Genomic DNA, 25966 nt, shown 5'->3' with positions numbered 1-25966 from the left:
TTTAAAAAAATGGTAGTGTAACCTTGATTATGTATAAAAAAATTAATTAGTATCTAGATTAATTAAAACATTTTTTGATATATAGCGAAAACAATTTTTTATTACAATGTGGGAATCTTTTTTAATTTAAATATGTTGTATACCTTTTGTTTAACTAATTAAATAGTCAACACAACATTTAAGTAATTATTGTTTAACTGAGTAAATTCATCAAGTTTTAATTGTTAATATCACAACTAACGATATATTAGTCGTTGTGCGAATTAGGATCCAAAATACGAAATGATATTAATGTTGAACTTTTATGCTGTGTTCGCTTGAACTTAAATTTTTGTTCACAAGAAATTGTGCAGACGAATTAGAGGATTAAATTCTGTTCGTTTCTGAGGATTTGGAAGCAACGCAAAGAGCTGATTTGCATATATTAGTCGTTGTGCGAATTAGGATCCAAAATACGAAATGATATTAATGTTGAACTTTTATGCTGTGTTCGCTTGAACTTAAATTTTTGTTCACAAGAAATTGTGCAGACGAATTAGAGGATTAAATCATGTTCGTTTCTGAGGATTTGGAAGCAACGTAAATAGCTTATTTGCGGGATACATAATTTTTCTTATCATAGCTTATGTGCTCAGATTTGAAGAGATTTCACAGGAAATATCCTTTCTACCCTCCTATAATTTCATAATTCCAACTTTGATAGTAAATGTAATCATACTATAATCAATTTTAAATTAAAAGTATTCTATTTCATGTGAAAACATAACCCTGTAATTCAAAAACGTAACTAATATTTTTTAATTAGTAATAAATAATAATAATAATAATTATACCACGGTTAAATTATATTCTTAAAATCCACTATTTAAACAAAAATAATATTTAAAGAAAAAATAATAATTTTCTAAAAGAATATTCTTTTAATTTTTGTATTCTATTATTTAAAATTATTTTTATCAAAAAGTATTTTATTAATTTTCTTTAAAATTATATTTATAACCTTTAAAGTATTTTTTATATTATAATGTACTAAATTACCATTTTTTTCTTATTATAAACATTTTCACAATTAAATATAACATTAACAAATATCATTTTATATTATTTTAATAATTAGAGACATTTTGATAATCTTTAATTTCTACTAATTAAACAAATTTTTTAAATATGTCTCATCAATCAAATCCTACACTAATTCTCACAAACTTTATTTTCAAATCTACTCTTAATTACTCACATATCCACTAAAAAAATAACAATTGTCTTCCAAATCACCTCAAAATAACAAAGCCTTACATTTTATAAATCAATCTAGATTTTGACGAGATATGAGTTGGTAGAATAATTTGGAAGTATTGAGCATGAAAATAATAGTGAAAGTATGGGTTCAAATGTCTCCTCCCATGTCATATCAGCTTTTATAATTCCTTTTCAGGTATAAAATATTAAATAAGATATTTTACTTCATCCAGAAAACTGTTACCAATGATAAATATTCATAACTACTCTGCTAGATGAGTTAGACATCAAGCTCTTCATATATATGCATACAGGCATAGTACTATAATTAAAAATACGTTATATTAAATAAATTGCAAAATATAATTTTTCCTAAAATTTTATATTAAGAAGAATATTTTCATCATTCAAATCAGTAAAGAGAAAAGAATAAAAGGACGAAAAAAAAACATAAGCAAACATGATGAATTGTGTAAATACTTGTATTATCGTGGCATTATTCAATGGGGTGAGTCTTAGTCCTTAAATATAACCTAAGATACTAATATTTAATATATATTGATTAACATAGACAAGCATCCGTTGTCGTCCAGCGGTTAGGATATCTGGCTTTCACCCAGGAGACCCGGGTTCGATTCCCGGCAACGGAATTTTTTTTTATGCTTTTCAAAAAATTATAATTTTTTTTTCTTTCTGTACCTCATAAGTCATAACTGTCAATTCCTTTGGATCCAGCTTATATATAGTGTATCAGATTTCGTCACTGCTGGAACTGAGCTACCACAATGCCACTTCAAGTAAGGATTTTCTCAGTCGACATGGCAAATTGAGTTTCCTTGGATCATTATTATATATTTAGCTTATTTTTGTCTTCTTCCTTTGAGTTGCGACAGGTTTAGAAACCAGACTCCTTATCTACATGTAGAAAGCTAATCACTTTTTCATTTACTTTCACTAATTTTTCATCTCATTTTTCATCTCATTTTTCTTCATTTTCTATGATATTATCCATTGCACTTATAATTTTTTTACTCTCTTCCTTCACCAGGACTTTTAGTTGCAAGAAGTGGTTTGCTAGGGAACAGAAAGATTCAAGATGTGTTACTTGGGGATCCCCAAAGTGCCCTTTACATGCAGAGGGGTAAACAAGAGTGGTGATACGCTAATCATTCTTCCTAAATTTATCACTTTTTTTAATTTTTCTATCTCAAACTATACATTTTATGATGTTTTACCTGGGAATGCCTCATTCATCAGAAAAACAATTCAGGAAGTCTCCAATATTCAGAAAAACTTTTCTGATTTCGTTTCATACAAGGGAAGGACTATCCTTCCAATGCCATAGCAGGGTATAAACACCCGGTGTATTAATATAACAAATGTGAAATAAATATAATGTATAATATATCAAGAAAGTAAAGTTATTTCAATAAAATTATATCAAAAAGCATATTTATTGTAATTCTTAATTTATGTGTATGAAGATTAAAGTGTGGATAAGTAAGACAATTTGTGGCCATGTGAACCCCACATTTATTTGAAACCGTATAATTTATTAGCGTTTATGAGTAAATAGGAAGAAAAAAGTGTAACATTTGGAAGAGTTTTACATGTTACTACTAATTATGAGTATGTGTGTTACAGAAGGAGAAGGATTAGGATGTTCTTCTAGCTTCTAACAAAGTCTTCTCATATTCTTCAATGGATTTGAAAAGCTCAGAAAAGTTGCCTTTCCCAAAACCCCCACATGCGCCCTTCTGGTACACCTTTCCTTCCTCATCCTCCACCATGCATCCAACCCTCTCAATTATCTCTATAAATATAGTTGGTCTGCCATTTAACACAACAACCCATCAACATTCAAATACTCTATTTTTTATTTACTAAATTTCATTCCATACTTATTTTCAGATTTCACCAGAGCAAAAAAAGTAACTACATATAGAATATGGATATGTTATGGCAGCTCTAATATAAAATAGGCACAGAGAACGAAAATATAATTAGGAAAAAAGAGAAAATGACGTACCTGTCTCCAACGGGCTTGGTGAAAATCTGAAGCAGAGTGCCCTGGTCGTCTCTGTCAACAAGAATCCCAAGCTCCTCACACTGCTTAATCTGGTCAACAGTCAAGACGTCACCGGCACGCTTGTGAAGGTTGGCATAATAGGTTGGAGGAGGAGAAGGCATGAACTCAAAGCCACCCACGAAACTTCGCTTTCTCATTTCCCTCAGAGTCCTGAAAATGTCGTTAGAAACAAGCGCAAGGTGCTGCACACCAGCTCCTTCGTTGTGTTCCAGATACGTTTCAATCTGGCTCCTCCTTTTTGTTCCGTAAACCGGTTCGTTCAGAGGCAGTAGTACCGTCTCCGAGTTGTTCGCCAGAACCACCGAGTTCAATCGCTCTCGGTCGTTCCCACGTCCTCCGCGGTGAACTCCGCGAACTCGTGGAATCCGGTGAAGTTTTTCAGGTATCTCAACGCCGGCGCCAGCTCCGGCACGTTCCCGACGGCGTGGTCCAGCCGCCGTATCCCGTAGTCCAGCTCTTGGAAAGCAGCTGCCGAAGCCTCAAATCCCGGCAGGAACCACCGCGAGGGATCAGTGTCGGACGCGTGCGACGCGTCCTTGTAGCTTACGTAGCGAAGCACGACGTCCCCGTAGAGCCGCACCTCAGCGAAGCCGGTGCGGCCTTCGAGGAGGGCCGGCGAAGACACCGCCTCGGCGCCGTGAGCGACGCTGGCACGGAAGGCGGCTTCCGCATCGGCAACTTCCAAGGCGATGGCGCGCACGCCGAGGCCGTGCTTGGAGGCGAAGGAGAGGCAGGCGGCGGCGTCGAAGGTTGGAATGGCGGCAGTGGAGGCGGCACCGGCTGAGATGGAGGGAGAATAAGGAGCGGAAAATAGAAAAGAGAGGTCGCCGGAGCGGAGGAGGTAGGAGGCGTGGATTAGGTTTCCCGTGGACAAGTCCGATTTTGCAACGATTGGCATTCCGAGTCCCCATGAGAAGCGGGAGGCAGCGTTGGTGGCGTCCGTGCACCAGAACTCGATGTGGTGGAAACGGTTCACCTGGAAGCGGTCCGATTTCGGGTTGGTTCGGACGAAGTTTTTGAAACCAACGAGCTTGAAATCTGATTGAAGTTCAGTTTTGTTACCCATGGTGTTCGAATATGGTTGTGGTGTGATGGCCGTTGTGGTGGTGCTATGTAGAGGATGAGGAAGTTGGGAGAGAGAGACGCGTGGCGGAATGGAATTGGAGGAGGATGTGGAGAGTGATGCAGGTGCAGGGTGTAGTAGCTGGTTGTAACGGCATAATATAGACATAGAGATTGCTTATAATTGAGATAGGTGGATGAGGACGAAGCGATGAAGATGAAGATGAAATGAAGACAGATACCTCAGTTGAATCAACGTGGAAGGATGGTGGTGATGTAATGTACGGTCACGATGATGACACGCTTCTTTTGGCCTAATATATTAGATTTTCGTTCCAAGCTTTTACTTCTACAGAAATCACATTTGATCAAGGGCTGAGATCCTGTATTGTTTTGACTGGGGGAAGAATTAGGACCTTTAACTATCTAAAAATAATTTAATTTTTAAAACCAGTAATTAAAAGAATAAAATTAAAAAAATAAAAAATATATATAATTATAAATATAGTTATTGATAAAATAAATTTTAATTATTAAAATAAAAAACATTATAAATAATATTGTGCAAATTATTTTTTATCATAATTATTTAAATTTAAAAAAATAGTTACTAAAATAATAGAAAGTAATAATTTTTTTATGATAAGCAATTATTTGAATTAAAAAAACTGTTATTAAAATGATAAAATTAAATAAATAGTTTTTTATTATAAATTATTATTTAAATTAAAACATAATAATTAAGATAATAAAATTAAAAAGATAAAAGAGAACACCTAATAAGTATATTATCTTTATATATATATATATATATATATATATTACATATAGTTATAAATTACTATTGTCTTTTTCAAAAAAAATACTCTGACAAATTTAATTTTTCTTTTTCAAAATATTATTTTCAAATTTAGTGTAGTTAGTGCCTCATAGTTGATGCAGATGCTGTCAGCAACTTGTGTGATTAATGACTTTTTCCGTTGTCACCAACATTAATGGTTTGACAATGAGAGTTTCGTTTAGGATGGTTGTTTGACGGTAATAAAAGAAAAATTTTTATTTTAAAAAAATATTATATTATTTTCAAGTTAATTGTTTTATTTTTCGCCTATTTTTAATTGGTTTTGTTTATTTTTATCAGACTTTTTTATTTATTTTTATCAAATATAACATAAATAAATGCAGTGAAAACAAAAACACGTTAAATTTAATTTTATAGTTTTTACAATGTTGAATGTATTTAAATATCTCCAATAAAAAGTTCACTTTAATCAAAACTTCACTTTAATCAAAACTTACAATTAGTCCTAATATTAACAAATTTATTTATATATTTTTATTTAACTAAGCATTTATGTCTTTTTGATATAATTTTAAAATAATATATAAATATAAAACTTGAAACTGTTTAAAAATACTACAGATTTATTTTCTCTATTATAAAAGGATAAAAATAAATAACAATGTAATAATATGAAATATTATTTAGTTAATTAAAAATGCCAAATATGTTTCATGAATCTGTTTGAATATATTGATAAATTTCTTAAGTAAATACTCTTTGCTCTACACCACAATTTTGGCCACCGAAAAAGTTTTAAATTGATTAATGTTTTGTAAGCATTTTTTTTTTCTAGTTTTGTTTTTCTATTTCGCAGTTAACGTGTATATATGGGAAGGAGAAAATTGTTTTAGAAAAATGACACTCCTTCCTTTTTTTTTACGTATTTGTTTAACGCTTTTTATAAATTAAGAAAACAGTCATTTTTTACTTTAATAAGATATTTTTAAGGTATTCTAATTTTTTTTTTCATTTGTACAATGAAAAATAAAAGTATAAATAGCAATAAAAAGAGTAATTACTATTTTCTTAAATATTAAAAATGATAATTAAATTAAAATAAAAATCTTTAAAAAGGCGACAGTTAAAAATTCTGGAGGAAATATTTATTAGTACTCTTAACACGTGTGAAAAAAAAATCTTAAATTACATTCATTATAGAAAGAATACATTATTCTATAACATTAAACCTCAATAAAATTTTCTTCTATACGATCTAACTAATTAATGGTGTATTTAAAAGAAAATGGTCAAAATCACCCACCCCACCAAATGTACTGGTGATATACGAAAACAAATATATATATATATATATATATATATATATATATATATATATATATATATATATATATATATTTCTTGATGTCAAGTGGGATGGGATCTCCTCCGAATGTATCCATGTGAACCCATCATGTTCCCCCAATAGTATTTTTTATATTATTTTGATAATATTATCACTAAAACACTTTTGTACAGAAGCACTAATGCTGTTTAAAGTGAGAATAAAAAATTAATGTTTTTTAAGTAACAAAAAAAAGGAAAATATATTTAAAAAGTAATCTTTTGGACCAATAAAAATATGTGGTTGCCACAGTTAATTAATTTTAGATTTCTAATTTTATGTGCAAGTAGAAAATGCAGAAAAGGATTGAGGAGTTATGCAATAATTTATTTTTTTGTGGTATACGGATAACACATGAGGTGTAAAGAATTGCTTATCTAAAAGAGAAAAAAAAAATATTATTATCATTTTGACTGGTCGTTTTCAATATTTTTATTTTATGTTAATAAGAGATAAATTAGTTTGGGCATTTAGTCAAGATTACGGAAAGTAGAAGTATAGTTAAGACACGCAACTATCTCTCTAATTTTGTAATATAATCAACGTTTTTTTGTTATTCAATTTAATTATATTATGATATTAATTCATAGCATAAATAATATGTATAAAATTAATATTTAAAAAATTCTTATGACTAATTAAACTTAATTATGTATTATGACGGATTAAAAAGAATTATGTACTTAATATCTCACTTGGTAAATCCAGAATAGGTTAAAAGATCACTTTCTATTTTAAGACTAGATATCTTCTCTTCAGACTTGATCCCTTTTATTATATACTTTAAATTTGTACTAGTTTTATCATTACATCAAAATTTTCTAAAATAATATATACATTAAATAAATACACAATGTTAAAATGATATCTATTTAATTTTCATTAATTACTTTTAAGAATGTTTAAAACTATTCATAAATGCTAATGATTACTCTATTATATGAGTAGTAACATTAAAAGAGTGAATTATTTTCAAGCTTGTATCATCACATCATACATATATACAACGTTTGAAACACTTGATCATGTCTTCATGCATGTACAAGTCATCAATAATGTATTTTAACATATATAATTATTCATCTAAATGATGTATTAATATAATTATTTGAGTCTTTTAGCGAATTTATGTCACATGAACTACCTCAATTTATAATCGAGAAAAATAGTTTTTGTTTAAAAGAGATAATCACAAAAATTAAATTATGCTTTATTCTTTTTTCGTTTAACCATTAAATCAACCCTTAAATATTTTTAACTTTAGCATCCACATAAGAATTCAATGATATGATTCATTGAAATTTTTTTAACTTGTTAAATAATTTCAACCATGGAGTATAATTGAATTCAAGTAATATGTTACTTTAAAAAAATCACATTTAATTATTTTAAGGGTAAATATGATTTTAATCTCTTAAGTTTTGATGTAAAATTAAAATTCATGTATATTTTGATCTTCAAACTTTCAAAATAAATAAATATAGTCTTTTAAATTCAATTAAGTTAAAGTTTTTACATTCAATAAGTGTCAAAAAAGATGCAGACAATTCAAACGGTGACATAAAACACATTTGACACTTTAAAAAAATTTAATATGATTAAATTAAAAATACTATGTTAATTCATTTTTAAAATTTAAATACTAAAATATACAAAATTTTAAATAAAACAAATTTTAATTTTACGTCAATATAAATATTATTACTATTATTTATAATTAATATTATTATTATTATTATTCGTACATTTGTTACTGATAATTTATTTTTTTTCCGAATCAGAGTAAAAACATTATTTTTATTTCTCGTATTTTGTCTCAATTGAGAAAAGTTTAATTTTTATTGAGTTTGTTTTATCTTCTAAAAATGAAACTTTTATCTTTGTATCTTCAACGGATGTAAGTTTCATTATCTTTTCTTTAATGATATTATGGTCTTTGCTTCATTATCTTTTTTTATCTTTCTCTCTTCTTCCATTATATCACATTCTTTTTTCTTCAGTTTTTTTTTTCTCTCTTTCTTCTATCTTACATTTCCACTTTTAGTGTATCAATGAATTTATTCTGTAGATTAAGCAAATTTTTGTATGAAAACTAAAAGAATTTCCTTTTATATATTTATATTAGAATTAGATATGTTTTTGTAAAGTAAAAGTAAAAATTATTCTTTCTTCAAAATTTTAGATTAATTTAATTTCCCATATAAAAATCATGTGAATTTAATTTTTATAATCAAATTTTATTAAATTTATTTTAAAAAATTAAAAAAAATGTATAAACAATATAAATAACTCAAATATTATTATGAAATGCATTTAAAACGTTAAATAAATTCAATAAAATTTAGTTAAAAAAATAAAATTAAAAAACTAAATTGAATAACAATTTAAAAAATAAACTAATTTTAATGAAATTAAAGAATTAAAAATATATTTAACTTTTTATTTTATAACACACATTAACACTTGTGATTCCATTAACAACATTAAAGATAAAGAAAAATCTTGAAGCAACACAGCGTTACAAATTGTTATAATTTCATATTGGAAAAGCAACTTTGCAATCTAACATTAATAATGCATAATGAAAATATTTAAAATTGAAATGAATAAAAAGTTTAACATAATGCATAATTTGTTTTCTTAATTTTATACAAATTCGAACTTGATTTGCTAATAGTGTTAAAGTCAGTATAAAACTCTCGATGGGTGATGCTTAATAGACTGTACTTTGAAGAAAAATATAATATTTTCACCTGACTTTGGAGAAAAATATGTAGGACCAACTAGGATTTGATGAACAGATAAGATGGTCGTAAAAGGTTCGTACTGATTGTTCTTGACAACACGAAACTTAAAATGGAGTGGTTGAAGGTAATTGAAATTTATTAAAAACAGGATGACAATGCAAACTGATTCATCTCCTTTTAACAGGTAAACATCAAATCTGATTAGCACATCCAAATTACGGATTTCTTTTCTTAAAGCGCTATGGATAATGCTTGCCTCACGGACATGTGAGTCTGTCACATAAATTTAAAAAAAAAAAAAACTTATACAAATATTATAATAATAATAATTGTTTTAATACCTTGTATCTTTATTGCGTTCTGAATTTTACAATAACAATAAAATTAAAATAAATTAAATAAGTATAAGATTAAAACTTAATCAAGTAAATATGTCAAAATTAAGTAGTTTATAAACAAGAAAATATAAAAAAGTTGTCTAAAATATAAAAATTAATCAATATTACTGCAAGTAAAAGAAACAACTTTGACTTAAATATATGTTTTCTTTTAACTTTTAATGAAAATTAGAATTAGTTTTTTTAAAACTTTAGACTAATTTAATTTTTATTTTTATAATTATGTAAATTAATTATTTTTTTTAATCAAATTTTGTTAAATTTATTTAAAATTTCAAATACGTTTTTTAACTAATATTAGAAAAAAATGTCAAAAAGTATAAACAATTCAATATTATCATAAAATACATTTAAAATGCTAAATAACTTAACAAAATTTAATTAAAAAAACTAACTCCACACATTTATAAAATTGAAAAACTAAATTGAATCAAATTTTAAAAAAAAAATTAATCATAATTTTTATTAAAAATTAAAGAATAAAAACATATTTACCTCGAGAACTTTGCATAATTAAAACATAAAATAAAAGAACGACAAATTAAAATAAAAGAATTTTATCTAATTTAAAGTTCAAAATATAATCAAAGAAAATTGTTGACTATGCAAGTCAACTCACTCCGTCCTATCTCATTGTTAACTTGCATAAACTATAAATTATGTGGAACGAAACTAAACATGTCAGCAAACTAAAATACTTAACATAGTAACTCGCTCCACACTTTTTTCATCCTAACTGAAATGTATGACCAACAGCATTCAGAGTACTACGAATAGAAACTGTTTTTAAAGAGAAATAGCTTTTCAAAAATCCTCTGCAAGATAAAAGAGTAATAATCCTGACACTCAATGAAAATTTCTAAGTTAGAAAGATGGAACGTTATTGTTATGTAAGGACTTGGCCAATGCATACTCATAATTATAAAGAAATATAAATTTAATTAACCACTTTATTATTTCACTATTAATATAGTCTCCTTTCATTGAGCGGAAGTTTTAAATCAGAGGAAGAAAGTAAATATATTACTTTTTTACAAGGGCAATTGATTTTGATTTACTTTAATATAAACTAAAGTAACAACTAATTGTCATTGGTGTGTTCATTACATGAATCACCTCTGTAAAGGGAAGAGGAGACAAAGCATCTCCAAGGTCGATGCCATACGTCTTGGTTATGGCTGTTTTCATCTTTAGCATCCAAGATTCTAATTGGAAACAAAATGACTACAGCTATAAACAACATTGATAATTACAGAAGATTAGTGATCACTATCGTATGTAATTTAATTAGCTTATATATAAAATTGGGTATCAAGAAGAATCAAAACGCACAAGAGGATCATCCTCATCCTGAGGATTGCCGATAGCCAAAATATGTTTGCGAAATGAAGCTGCAGCTTCCTCCCTTTCTTCTAATTTCCCCAGTTTGTCATATACCATGGCCTTAAGATAGAAAGCTTCAGCTGCCAGTTCATGAAACTGCAGGAAACAAGAAAATGATATTCCAAATCAAATGCAATCGAAAGAGATTTGGATGTTGAGAAGCAACTTGTTTAAGATGGGATGGTAAAGGAAAATAATGGGTTAAATGAGACAAATTTACAGAGGGGATAGTTTACAAGTGACTAGTGAGCTTTCAACATCACAAAGCAACATAAATCTTGCGTGTCTCTAAGACACCATAAAATCAATTAAATAAACATTTATCTGGTATGTAGAAGCAGAGATGCAGCAAAGAGGTTTACAAATAAAAAAGGACTGATGAAACTGTTAGGAAGCTAGTAAGTATGCAATAAGAGTCTCTACCATGTAGTGAAGACATTCATTTACATGACCTCTCATTTACAGACAAGATTGGAAGTTCGCTTACCTCCAAAAGTTGAAGTTCTTCAGATGCTTGTCTCAATGAATCTATCACGACCTCATAATCTTCGAAGACTGAAAAATTCAAAATTAGTAAATTTAGTTAAAGCTCCAACATGAGGATAGAAATGGGATCAACCCCTCAAAAAAACCATTAAACTTTCCGGCAATAGACGAAATCGTGGGAACTATGAAAACCAAAAATTCACAAACACAAACATATCCTACTAAAAAACCTTTTAAGAAAAGAAAAAACCAGAATTTTCCAAACTCATTACTTCCATAATTTTATTGCCCGAGTACGCAACATTGTAAATAGGTATTTTAAAAATCACACGGGGAGAAATTCAATCTTTTGTTTCAAAAAGATGAATGGAAATTAAGAGAATTCAGCACAAAGAAATCTGCAAAAACAACCTGAGATGATTTCAAAATGTAATACAAACCCTACTTCTATTGATTCCAGATTCTCAAAAATAGCCCCACCGGAGTTTACTGTTTACACTTTACAGGCCCCAAAACAGAGTCACACTGATTCTCTAACTATATTATAAGTTCATCCTTTTTCCCTGAAATTTTTAATTTAAATTTGTAGATATCTTAAATACACATAATATCTTCTCAACAAGCATCCTATTGTCATCTTCAAATTGCCAAACTCTTCCTTACCCAACTTCCAATGACTCAACCAGAGAAAGAACTTCAATGTTTGTCAAAACTGTCTCACGTAAGTAAACGCTCAATCCATTTGACAAACTATGTTCTTGAACAATTTTCCCCTTATTTTATTGATATCTTTTACAGAATCAGGAATTCGGCTATTATTGAAATACTTGCAAAAACGGCACATATATAGCTACATACCATTGAAGTTTGAATCACACAGATAGCATTTGGCTTCAACAATATAGGCACGTGAGCGGAGCTCCAAACCACCATGACCAAGAATCATTGGGAATGCTCCATGGATAAGGTTTAGAGCCCTTGTTGCATGACTTGATCCAAGAGAGAGCCAAAGCTCAGCAAGGGTGAGAGTAGCTGAGGCTTTTAGAAGATCCAAATTAAATGAGAGGCAAAATGACAGGCTTGCTAAAGCATATGGAAGACCGAGAACTGCATTCCCTGATTTCTGGTAAAACAATTAACGAAGGCTTGATTAAACAAACGGTAGAACGCAATAATAGGAAAGTATATAGTAGACTGTCAGTAATTTAGGATGAGTCCATAGATCATGCACTAAAAAGAAAAGAAAAGAAATTAATCAAGCAGTTAAATCAGATAAAATAAATAAAGAAAATTAAGCCATGACTTCCCTTGAATAATAGAGTGATGCTGATGAGTGCTTACAAACAAGTACAAGAAACACTGTTCACACTAGTAATTGCTTAGTGCTTACTAAAATTTTTCACAACCATTATACTTTTTCATTTTCAACTTTTCGCTCTTCAGTTATCATATTGTAGAGGCTGGACTAGCCTGTAATGTTACTGATTAATAAACAAATTTTCATTTTCTGTGTGATGAAGTGGAGAGATGTCACTTGGCAGTAAATTCTAACTCATCAGCAATTTGTAATTATATAATGTAGACAAGTGAATATATTTCACTGATACTGATCTGACTGATAAAATGAGGTATATACAAGAGGAGAATAATTCTTCACACTAATATGACCACAAATAAGGAAATTATTGCTATAGCTGAAAAGAAGGAAAGACAGGTTATAATTACATCAAATCCTATCATTATCAGCATAAATCAGACCACATTAATCCTGATTGATTTCCATATCAAAGCTCTTCATTTTGATTTATTTCCTCAATTTTCAACAATATCAAATCAGTATTAATTCCAATCTGAATTAATTACAGATCAGAACTTAACATATAACAAGTTATCCAAATGAGAGAAAACAAGAAAGATGGCTTGATCCGTGGTTTTTACTGTTACATAAAGAATGTGCTTGATAGTTTATCCAGACTACAGGCACTAACACGTCTGTCAGAGAATATGATAACATACCTTGTGAATCTCAGCAAGTAAAAGAAGAACTGAAGCATTCTCAACTTGAAGATTGTATTTGTAGCACATGCAGAAGAGAGAGTGTGCCACAACAGCTGCCTAAATATCATTGTATGAAAATTAAAAACAATCTGTGGAGTTAATACAGTACAATTAACATGCAATATAAATTCACAACCCAAACTGTGAATAACATGTGATTAATTTTCTGTATTTGGTAGATTTTAGTAAATTCAATAATAGAAAAACCTCTCTGAATTGTTTTGCTGCAAGTAATGTCCGAGCATGGCGAAGGCTTGCTTCTGTTTTTAGCTCCATATCAACACCAGTAACTCGTGATGCCAAAACACCAAGTTCATCACACAGTTTCTGAGCTAGCTTTAATTTTCCGCTACATGATGCCCAATTAAGTTAATAACGGTGCAGAAATCTCAGACGCAAATATTTAAAGATTCTGAATACTAATGAACCAGGCCACTTACCGATGTAAAGCATGCTCATGAAGCAGCTGCAACTTTAGCAGTAAGATTTGTGATTTTGAGACAGACAGAAACTTCTCTTCTGCTATTTTAAGGGCAGAAAAGGCCTCTACAGACAGACAAAGGAAGATCTCAGAAACAATAAGGATGAAAGGTAAGAGAAGGAGCTCAAATGGGCGATAGTGAACATTCTAACATCTGATGAAGAAAGAAAAAGACCACTCTGTACTAACAAAAGGCAATTTGTACTGCAAATAATTTCCACTAAGTTGAATTTATCACGTTACTTTTCAAAAAAGAGTTACACTGGCAACTTACAAATTATTAGCAAAAGAACAAAAACAAGATAAAAGAAATGCAAATGTGTTAACAATCACATACAATATTTAGAAAAAAGATGGCGGAAATCCACTCAATTGTATGCAACCAATCTAACCTTTGTATCCTTTAAATACAGCCAAATGTTGAATAAGCTTTACATATGCTAATGCTGCATCTGATGAGCTGGTGAAACCAACAAAGATAATTAAACAAAAAGTTAACAAAATGGAGATTATACGGTTGCTTTCCATAATAAAACAAAGGCGCTACAAAATAGCAACTTGGAATTTGATCTCTTTAACATGTTCAGCTCAGAAGCTACCTTGATGCATCAGCAAAGCAAGTTGCGTGTACTAGCACATTTATTCGAGACAGCGGTGAGCTAAGAAAAATAAAAAAATAAAAAATCAGATTGTAAATTCATAGAAAAAGCTTTCAAAATATTACAAAAATTAGTATTATATGCATGTGAAGCTAGAATTATAGCTTTAATCATCCTAAGTGATGAAAATAGATTAAAACAAAAACATAACAAAACTGCCAACACAAAGCATGCATTCTGCTTTATTTTATTTATAACCGTAACTGCTACAGTATAATCAGACTTACGGAATTTTGGTCAAGATCGAGGTTAGTGCACCCATTTTTATTTATCTGGCTGAGCTTGAAAACTATTGGTCACCTCATTAAATACTAGAATAAAAAGTATTGACTGATAATTTATTTCTGCGTGTTTGGTAAGCAAGACCTTGATAACTACACTGTTTCACTTTTAATAATGACTAGCAATAACTATTATTATTTTTTTCAGAATATAATAAAACACAGACTTGTGTTTTTACGTGCCTTGTCTTCCTCTCTCTCTTGAGTATTTGTCTTCAATTAAAGTGGATAACTTTCACTTTTGCTCTTTAGCTTCATACGATGGAATAATAGTCACTTCTCACGCTTGGCATGAAGGACTAAGAAGAATGGCATAATACTATTAAAAAAAATTGTGGATAAAGAGAAAGAAAATCATCAGATTATCTGACTTAAAATCAAGCAAAGATTAAGAAAATAGTTGCAAGAGAAGGGAGACTGCAAGGACAATATCTATCTATCTAAAAATCCATTTAGTCAGACCATGATTGCTGTTAATATTTTGCATTCATTACTACACATGTACAGTTGTACTAACCAATACATAAATGCCCCATAAAAACCAATTATCTCCTCTTTTCAGATGGTGTGATTGTGTGACATTTTTCCACTATTTCCAATAGTTCCTGTAATGTAGAAATTTATTGAGTTTTGGACCTTCTATGACAACCCATGAGTACTTCATTTTTTCCATTCAACCAATCTGACCCATGAATACTCAGTTAGGAGTCCCACATAAGTAAAATAAGCTAATTGATGTGGTACTTAAGACTTGAGGTTCTCCCACCTAATGGACTAACATTTTGGACTGGGTTCTCCTCTTGTGCTTACCTTCTAATAATTGGTGTTTTTATATAGAGTTGAACAACACGAATGGCTACTTATAAACTGAAATAAGGTGCAAACTGAATACTAGTAGGTGAGCCAAGTTGTCAATAGAGTGAAGCCGCCTTAGATGTCAACTCTCACACTTAATTTGGATAGTGTGAAAGAGATGGAGGGAGTGGAAAATGAAAGAAAGAAAGACAATTACAACGGGAAGTAAGGTTGTTTACACGAGTTAGAAGAGAGTGGAGATTAAGATGGTTTTATTTGTTATTAGTAATTTTGTTTATTATTTGTTAATATAATTATAGAAAAAATTAAAAAAAAAAACATCCATAATTGATCAGAGTGGTTCATAATCGATTATGAGTGCCCCATAATTGACTACGTATACTGAAAACTCTTCAAAACACCATTATTTTGACAACATAATTGATTATCTTGCATCTTCACCTAAAAACCACAAGTCAATGTGGTTTTCTCCACATTTCTCACAACCAAACAGCAGAAACAACATGTAATCGGATCCACAAAACTTTCCTCACAAATCATTCCAAATCTCAAGCTAACCACCACCATCATCTTTAATCCTCTCATTTCCATCCACTGCTAGAAGACCACGGTGGAAGCAAGCCAAGCATTAAAGGGGATAACAATGTTAGGATGAGTCCCAAATTGATTAAGGTGAGCTACTTAATTTGGTACTTAAGTTTCTCCTACCTAGTGAACTAGTCTTTTGAGTTGGACTCTCCTCTCTTGTGCTTAAGTCTTAATTTCCCAACAATTTTTATGCCTAGTATAGCCAGTAAGTCTTCACCTACAACTCTTCCTATCTGGCAAACGGAAGGAGTAATCTGTGGTGCCACATATCACTTACATTGAAGGCTTCACAATAATAGATAATTGATATATGGATTAAAACCCAGTCTTAGAATAGAAAAAATAAAATACATTTAAGAAAAGCAATACCAGCTTGTTAAATTTATTAATTAATAGGTTAGCTCTAAAGCAATGGAACCCTAATCATTTATATCCTGTCAGTTTACAATTTTCCCAAAAAAAGATAGGACCATAATTAGTGCAACCTTATTTTATATAAACATATCTGAACACAAATAGCAACTTTACCTCCCATATAACTCCCAGGCAGTTGCACGGAGTATATAAGATGAACCCAATACTTGCAGAACAGATCCAGGAATTGAGGTTGGTTGTGCAATGAATTGGGAAGCACTAGTACTACTGCCAGATCCAATCTCTTGACTCAAAACAAAGGAACCCGTCGGCTTTTGTAAATTCCTAAGCCAAGCTGTACTAAAAGCACCGTCAATTGTCATTGCAGAACTCTCATAGCTAAAATCACTAATCAGCTGAGAACTCAACCGAATTTCCTGCCAGTCATATAACAAATAAACTAAAAATTTGATTCTCATGTGCTACAACTGTCACCAACAAAAGAATAGTTACAAAGATTTTATATAACCTTGCAAACATTAACTGGGCAAGTACTGAGCTTCATGTTAGTTTTTGGACCAAATGATAGCAAGGGCCGCTGAACATGCTGCAATGAAGAAACTACATGATGTAAAAAGTTGCAGTATTTCAGTACCCACTAACAGGACTTAAGATCTACTTTAAGTTAGGAGAGCTTGAAATAACTTAAATAAAAAAATATTAGTTGTCTACTTTAAAAGCCATAAACTATGGCACTAGATATTCAATGTGCCTAGTACCAACATCCAATACCAAAGTAAAAAATGATGTGTAATAATGAAAAGAGTATCCTACTACACTTGAATACCACATTTGGGAATGATCAATTTCATAGTGGTTATTTGAAACCCAAATTGCTCAAAGCTGTGTTCTGAACTTAATACACGAAGAACTAAGAGAAACTGAGAAATGAAAGCGAAGAAAATTTTCTGGTATTTCTTAAATCTCTCAATAGAGCTTAAGTATTTCCAGTAGAGTGTAAAGTAGTTTCTGTAATAGAAAAGACAGCTAGGATAACTAACTACAGCTAGCATAGCCAACAACAGAAGCTGCAACACTAGTTTTGCCAGCTGCAATTAGTTATTCTAGTTGTAGTATTGCAGCTATAGTTTGTATCCTAGCCATCTTTTCTATTGAACGCAGTTACAGCGACTGCTTCAAATATTTCTGCTACAGATTCAATATAATTAGTAACAGATAACAGAAAACTCTTCCGCTCCAATTATCATTTTCTCAATTTTTTTTTTCAAAATACAATAGCAATAGAAACAGCAACAGTGACATGCTCTGAGACTAGAGAAAATAAAATGGGAAGTCCATACCTAAGAGATGAATCAAATGACAGGTTTAGGGAATCAATTCTTTAGGGGAGAGACATTTTTCCATCTCAAAAAATGCTTTTTTGTTGGGTAGGGTGCAAAATTGGTGCTAAAGTTTTAAGTATATGTATCATGACCAAATTCTAAGCAAATTTCAATCCAATTAGCCAACAAATCAGATTCCAAAGGAAAGTCCAGTACAACATACAAAGCTGTATTGCAATCCAATAGGTTTAACATTTATATGGACTTAAAGTCAGTCTTTCCCGAAAACCTTCCTTAAGACTTCTAGTGCCATCCTAGCCTATACTTAATCTATCTCAATGAAGACTGTGCACGAATCTTTTGTTTCCTTTTCATAGATACATCACACCCTGCTGTAGACATAAAGCTTTTGAGGTTGACCTCCCTGGCATAAACTCAAACACTGAAAAAGGCAGGTCTCATCTCAATCAACACATGATAACTCTTTCTTAGTTCAACAGTGTAACTCAATAACTTGATTGTCCGTAATTTGCACAAATCTGCTGTGACTCTCCTATATTATTATACTAAACAGATCAATATATTTGAGGTTTGAATATTTTAAGAAGCTAAAGACACAATAAAATTGTACATTATGCTTGGGATTCAAGTTCAAAATACATGCTATATGTAAGTATAGCTTCATAAAACAAACTCCTAGCACAATAAATAATTGAATTAGGTAGAAAATGTCATTACCGTGAGATCAAATTTAGCCATTGCCAGATGATTGGAAGCCACTAACCGCTTTAACTTTAAACTTTCTGCTCTCTTTAAAGAACCTCTCAAGAGAACAAACAATTGCTGTTGAACAGAGAGTGAAACACCTATACTTGTAAAAGGTGAGTATGATGATCCCAGTGTCCCAGCTGTACTTGAGATACCATTTTCAAACAACAAGTTTGAAATAGCTGCTAAAGTATATGCAAGACAGGTATCATTACTTTGCTGCACAAATGAAAGTTGTCAGTCCTCACATCACATGTATGACTAATATATCAGGGAGAAAGATTTGGGTTCAAATGGCAACATTTACCAACAACGTTTATTCTGCCCTGTACCACATGTAGCATAGCATACATAGGTAACATTTGCTGTCCGCTTAGATTTTACTTATAATTGGTAAATACAGGGATTTTTATTGGATAAACAAAATTTATGTGTATATGATTACCTGCTGAGAAACACGAACTGCCTCCGTCAAAACCTAAACATAACAACCAATATAAGGGTGGCAATCAAGAATAATACATAGTAGAACTATAATGGCTTAAAAGCTATCAGAGTACAAAAGAATACAAATAATAGAAGCCTTGAGGACTAGAAAAGGGTAGAAATCCAGCATGTATCAGATCAAAATACCCAAAAAATTACCTCTAACGCCATCTTTGGATGCCCAAAGTGAAACTGCATCATCCCCAAACATAATAAACCGATTTCATATCTTCCAAAGCCATTGCCAGCAACTGAAGGAACAAAATCAAATCCTTCAGTCCCTGCACTTTTGCCCAACAAATAAAAGATAAGTTCAGTTGTAATGGATAACACTTCTCAATCCTTTCTATTGGCTAAAAAGGCACTCAATACATGGGTATATGTCTTAGAAAGTGAACTTTAAAATTTAACTTAACATCACAAAAGTGACTTGTAAGGTAAGGTTTACATCTACTTATGTATACTATAATTTAGTCAATGCTGATAAAAAAAACTATAATTTAGTCATATTTCTAATTAGTGTGGGATCACACCCCTCCAAGCCAAAGTGTGAATATCTCAAGCATAAAATTAGATATTTTGGGGTGATCCAATACCGGTCTAATAACGAGTGACAACATAGCCCAATAAACCTTGTTAGGATAGACTATGATACTATCTTAAAAAATGAATTTCAGGTCTAACTCAATCTCACAAAACTGGTTTAAAAAATGAGGTTTGCACTCACTTATATACTATAATTTAACCATATATTTAATTGATGTGGAATCTCCAATATGTCTACAGGACAAATATTGGTATAAATGTATAATTCATAACAGAAAACAAAAGCTATAGGTGAAGGACGTGAAAAAGGTTTACAACTGCATATGTCGAGATTCTAAATTTTGACAATCATCAATGTCAATAAATTCAGGATTGGAAGTATTAATAAACCAACCACATGGAAGAGCACCATTTAATCGCAAGTCAATTTACTTCCTTGGAAACGATTTACTTTTTAAATACATTTTGTATTGCTTCTCCAGTGACACACAAGTACAAACAAAAATAGCAACAGGGTAATTGTGCCAATGATTTTATTGGGTGAGAATCAATTGTAATTAATGAGGTTGCAATGAATATCCATTGATGATGAACAAGAACAAATCAATGATATCAATGTCCCACTTGCTTTATATCTAACTACTCATCAAATGAACCCAAACATATATCAATGCCATCAGAGAGATGAAATAAAGAAACAACTGCTCAATTACCTGTAATCAAAATAACAATGAAGATTCTCCAAAGCAGAAAGAAAATCGTCATGAGAAAGACCATTCAGGTAGCTCAAAAAGTGAACCTGGATTGATGTGAAACTCAAAATTATGGCAAACTTTAATGAAATAAATAGATAAGGAATAGAACTAAAGAAGGTAATAAACTTAACTTACCCGATGCAGTTCAGGTGCCAATTTTTGTAGCTGCTGTAGAATAATCTCAAGTCCATTGTAAGATACAGCATTACCATTCCTGAATGGTATGAATACGACTTGAAAGTTAATATAATTGTTATGCATTGTTACAACAAGTTTTTTTTGAAAATAGAAAAATCAAGAAAGTTTTAGGTTTACAAGTTATTTACTTTTCAATGGTATCAGCTTGCTCCTGTAAGTACCCTTGTACCTGCCAGTTTGTCCGCAGGAATACTGCACCACTCTGATCAACATCTCGCAGAATATTACTAGAAGAGTCCCCATAAGGATTAACTACTCTAACTTTCTCAGTCTGTTTGGATACTGAATCGGCAGGCACATCAATATCTGTGCACGTGAGTTCCACCATTATCAGTAAAGTTATGTCATTGTATCAAACATTGTTTTCAAAAGCAAAGGCATAAATAGAGAAACTCAAAGAAGTGAAGAAGAAACAAAAAAGTGGGATTTGGTTAGTTGGTAAATTCTTGGTCTATATTTGTCAAGTTCTTCCCAAACAACAGAAAGCACTAAAATAACTGCCCTGTGAAGTTATTATACCATCAACTAAACTCAGAAGAGTCTTGGGTGCATGAAGATGAAATGGAACAACTCCACTAGCCTCCTTTCTTGCTTCAATTTCCTCTGAAACCTTTTCATAGACAAAGTTCTCCAGGTCCATGTTCTCATATTCTGAATATGACTCCAGATTACTACTACAATCATCCACACTATGTTCTTCATAGGAAGGGCAATTTGAGAGTTCTTCTTTACAATAGATCCCGAGGTTTGTCAAGAGATGGGATAGACCCTAGACATTGAAATTAGAGGTTATACAAGGTGGATAAGTTTCATCCTAAAGAAGAAATGTGAAAATTACTCACATAAACTAAGCATATAAAGAATAAGCAATAAATATTTTCACTGTACACTCCAAATTGTGTTTAAATTTAAAAAAAAAAATAATCAGAGAGTCAAAGTTGTATATTAAACTCCTAATAGCTACTTGATCATCATAAAAACAAAAGATATCAGGTGACGAGTCCCGTTCCTTGAAGTTTAGTAATATCAATGTAAACTCATTCAAATGCAACATTTAGAAAACAAAACTTTGTCAGAAGCGCCAAGCACTATATAGAGCTTCTGAGAAAAACAACTTCACCTCCTCCCACTTTCTTTTGAGATGGATAAAGATCAATTCAGACAAAGATCAACTTCAACCATGTGGAAAACGTTATACCTCAAATGATAACAAGTTAAAAGCAAGTACACAACGCCGAAGAAATATCCCCAGGTTACTGTTCATGTCCAAAATAACCTGGTCATCTTCAACAGCACCCGAATCAGAACCTCCAAGTATTCCTGAACCACATTTTAATATCAGTAAATATGTAAATTGGTCTAATGTATAAGCAATAATAAAAATTGCCACAACTTCCATGTCAAATAAAAAAAGAAAAAAGAAAAAAAAAAAACAAGAAACCAAACAGAAAAAATATATAGGAAAAATGGTTAAGGGCTAACCATATTAAAGCTGATAAACTCACCTCTTATATCGCTAAAAAAATTGAACAAATCATCGGGCGATGACAGGGACGAAAGTCTACTCATCAACTGATCAATAACCCAGGAGGCCTCCCAATTTTGACTCATCATTCTCAATTGATGGACGAGTTCATCCAATTTAGGCTCCAAGATATCATCGCAAGACTGCATTATCAACAACATTTTCAACTCACAACACAAGCATAAATAAAATCTTCGACCAGCATGAAGAAAATGTGTGATCGAACACTGGATTAAAACAAAGATCAAGAGGACCAATTATATTGAAAAAAGCCATTTCAATTCAAGCCATCAACAAGACAACAAGGTGTAAGTTCAATTCTAAACTACACAGTAAGAAATAGCACAATTCTGTTTGGACAGGACACGTTTAGATAAACATCTTTATTTATAAGCATTCATATGAGAAGAAAAGAAAAAAAAACAAATAAGTTTTTCCATAAACTTTTAGCTTAGATATAAGTTAAAAATCAAATTTTGAAAAAGCTAACCTTAATGAATTTTTCAACAAATTAATTTATTCATAAATTAAAAGTCAAAATTTGGAGTCAAACAAGATTTAACTAATCAGACCTTCATAAAGAACAGACAAGGCACAAAGTTAAGTATCAAAATTTAACATAACTATCATCCCAGAGTGCGATGAATTGAGATTCAAATTATGCTGAAGAATACAGAATTAATCGAAAAGGAAACTGTTTCAGCGGGAAGAAAAGAAAAAGGTGGCGGTGACCTTGGTGAGGGCCAACAAGAACATGCCCAGGCGATTGTGTTGGGCAACAGAAGAGAAAGGGAAGGGGATCGATATCTGTGCGGGTGGTGCATAGATCTTAAGGAGTATGCAGAGTGATACTTTGTGCGGCGTAATTGCAAATGCACCCGGCTGTTTCAATACCCCACCCATTGATTATCTTCGCCTGCTTTCTGTTTGACAAAATGCTTAGCTGATTCTGCAACCTGAGCACAGTGATGATGTTATGTTCACTTTAATGCATAATCAGTAAGTTAAGTGAAGTGAAGGAGGAAGAAGCTGGACATTATTGGATAGTGATCAGTATCAATACGAGAGTGTGCTAGGATGTTTGGACTAGGGTTTGGATTTTGTCTTGGTGGAATTGAAAAGCGCCAACTTTAAAAGCTATACTGTATTTAAATTCAAAAGTAATATATGACATTCACTTATTAGATGACACGATATTTTGATAAATTTTTTATAATATTTTAACATCAATTATTAATTCATGTGAAATAATTTTACATCAATAAAAAAGTATCACGTAAATAATATTAAAATATTATCAAAATACCGTTATTTTATAACATACGATTAAAAATGTCACGTAAATAATATTAAAATATTATCAAAATATCATTAACAAATATATTATTGAAATCAATTTTGATGTCAAATTTATAACTTTATTTTATTTTTATTAAAAAAATTATTTTTATCCCATAACCCAACCCTTTGTTTTATTTTTTTATTAGTATAAAAAATATATATGTAAGTTTGACACAAAAAATTATCATTTTGCAAAAAAGTATGAGCACCAATTATTAATTGTCTAAATTTTCGTGTAAGTTACCAAAAAGGCCTTTGACTATTTAAGTTTTCGTTTATTGTTTTTGTAATTATTAAAAATAATATTTAGATGTATAAATATGAAATATCTTCAATAAATAATATTTCAATAATGTTACAAAACAATTTTAAGTATTAATTATGTTAAAGTAAACAATATTATTGATTAATAATATAAGTGGAGTTGATATTTTTGAATAAAAAATATCAAAATCTCTTTAATTTTTCAAATACTACTTTAAAGAGATATTATAATTCTAAGTTTTACACGCAGAATATGAGAACAAAAATATTACAAAGTAAACCCGTTTACGAAAAAATGTGCTCCAAAAAACGAGTTCTATTGGGTGTTTTTTTTACATACATAAGTTGGGTTAAATATCACAATTTCGTTGTAGTTATATTTTATTTGATGTGAAATTGTAATTGAATACACAACTTTATCGTTGCCATTTTTTAAAATTTTGAATCTTGTTTTTTTTTTTTAGTTCTGTAGACCTATTTTTAAATTATTTAACTTTTGTGTACCTTAAAATAAGTAAGAAAATAGTAAAAATATTAAATGTGTGTTTGAAATTAAGTTATGAAATTAATGAAAATAGTAAAAATATTAAATGTGTGTTATTTAAATTGAAAGTTAGATGGTGTATATAATGTAAACACGTATATACAAATTTTGTATAATAATTTGGATTAAGTAGATCTATGTAACAGTACACTTTTCTAAACAATTACTATTAAAATAATTAATAGAATGCAGTCTCTAAAGCCCAAGTAATTATATAAAAGAGTTGATTGAAAATACTATTCTTACATTAGAATATATTGTATTTCAAAAATTAAAATAACTCATAAATACTTCAAAACAAAAACTAAAAGTTTAATATAGCTCTTTAAAATATTAGGTTCAATCGTCTAAAATATTTATATACTAATCTTCCCTTGTCTCATTTCAACTTTAGTGTTCTATCACCATTAACTCCTAACTCTAATCTTATATTTAATATATCATCATCACATAAAAAATATATATACATGTAAGAATAGACTAATTTTTACCATAATCAACTCAAGTGAAAATATCATATTTTATCATAAAGGTTGACAAAAATAAATCTTTGAGATAATTAGAAATTAGTTTCCTAAGATCCAACATTTAGACTTTTACTTCCAAAAAATAAGTGCATTAAATACACTTGTGAGAGTCTTCACTTATCATATTTATCTCCATTTCCATCTCTAAAATGGTATCATGTGTAATTTATATAACTTTTCAATTATCGGTATAGGGTTGATTTCATTACCTCCCTAAGTAGGATATATTTTATATCTTAGTCTTCCAAATGAAATCTCATTCAACTCTCATCACCTATTGTCATTTTATGTGAGTTTAATACTAGTTAAATCATTACAGTCACATGATAAATCTCATCCAATACACTTTGTTTCACCCTAGATTAACATTTCTCCTTGAAAATTTAATATCTCACTAACTTTTCACAAACATTCTATTAGATATCCCAGATTATTAATTATATTATATTTATTTTTTATCTTCACTTACTTATCTTTTGTTATTTTGTTATTATTCTTAAGTTTATATTTTGGACTTAGCCAATATTTCATATTAGTTATAATTATGTATTTCATAAAATGACCAAACACATTGAGTTTTACTGTCATTTCATTTGAAAAAATATTGTTTTTAAAGATATAAAGATTGAGTCTGTTAACTTAAATGATCAATTGGCAAAATTTTTTACTAAGTATTCACGGATTGATTATATTTATAACAAGCTTAACATATACAAAAAATATATTTACACATGCTTAAGGAGGAGTGTTAGATATCTTATATTATTAAATTTATATTTATCTTTTATTTTCAATTACTTATATTACTTTGTATTTTGGACTTATCTCATATTTTTTTCATT

General features: G+C 30.2%; 2 protein-coding genes and 1 non-coding gene across 3 annotated transcripts; 1 reads left to right on the top strand and 2 right to left on the bottom strand.

Annotated features, from left to right (window-relative positions):
- Positions 1 to 1817: 1817 nt before the first annotated feature.
- Positions 1818 to 1889, top strand: TRNAE-UUC (transfer RNA glutamic acid (anticodon UUC)). The gene has a single exon. It is a non-coding gene; the product is annotated as a tRNA-Glu (tRNA).
- An 859-nt stretch (positions 1890 to 2748) lies between these two features.
- On the bottom strand, positions 2749 to 4455 carry PDS1 (4-hydroxyphenylpyruvate dioxygenase). The gene is given in 3 exon segments (XM_047292739.2): positions 2749 to 3069; positions 3269 to 3641; positions 3644 to 4455. Coding segments are annotated over 3 exon segments (1299 nt in total). The 5' UTR covers positions 4395 to 4455; the 3' UTR covers positions 2749 to 2894.
- Positions 4456 to 10715: 6260 nt separating this feature from the next.
- On the bottom strand, positions 10716 to 23577 carry LOC124820941 (anaphase-promoting complex subunit). Its single transcript, XM_047292735.2, has 20 exons — positions 23181 to 23577; positions 22429 to 22591; positions 22122 to 22243; positions 21443 to 21692; positions 21052 to 21229; positions 20861 to 20939; positions 20684 to 20769; positions 19584 to 19710; positions 19384 to 19416; positions 18909 to 19157; positions 17357 to 17434; positions 17002 to 17264; positions 14729 to 14788; positions 14522 to 14589; positions 14089 to 14194; positions 13856 to 13997; positions 13607 to 13705; positions 12449 to 12713; positions 11592 to 11659; positions 10716 to 11200 (listed from the first exon to the last, which is right to left on the bottom strand). Exons 1-20 carry the CDS (start codon positions 23349 to 23351, stop codon positions 11033 to 11035), a joined length of 2775 nt encoding a protein of 924 aa, XP_047148691.1. The 5' UTR covers positions 23352 to 23577; the 3' UTR covers positions 10716 to 11032.
- Positions 23578 to 25966: the final 2389 nt, after the last annotated feature.

Source organism: Vigna umbellata, chromosome 1 (assembly GCF_029865625.1).
Source record: "Vigna umbellata cultivar VRB3 chromosome 1, Vumbellata_1.0, whole genome shotgun sequence".
Lineage (NCBI taxonomy): Eukaryota > Viridiplantae > Streptophyta > Magnoliopsida > Fabales > Fabaceae > Vigna > Vigna umbellata.
The sequence above is the reverse complement of the archived record's forward strand: the minus strand, read 5'-3'. Positions and strand labels throughout refer to the sequence as shown.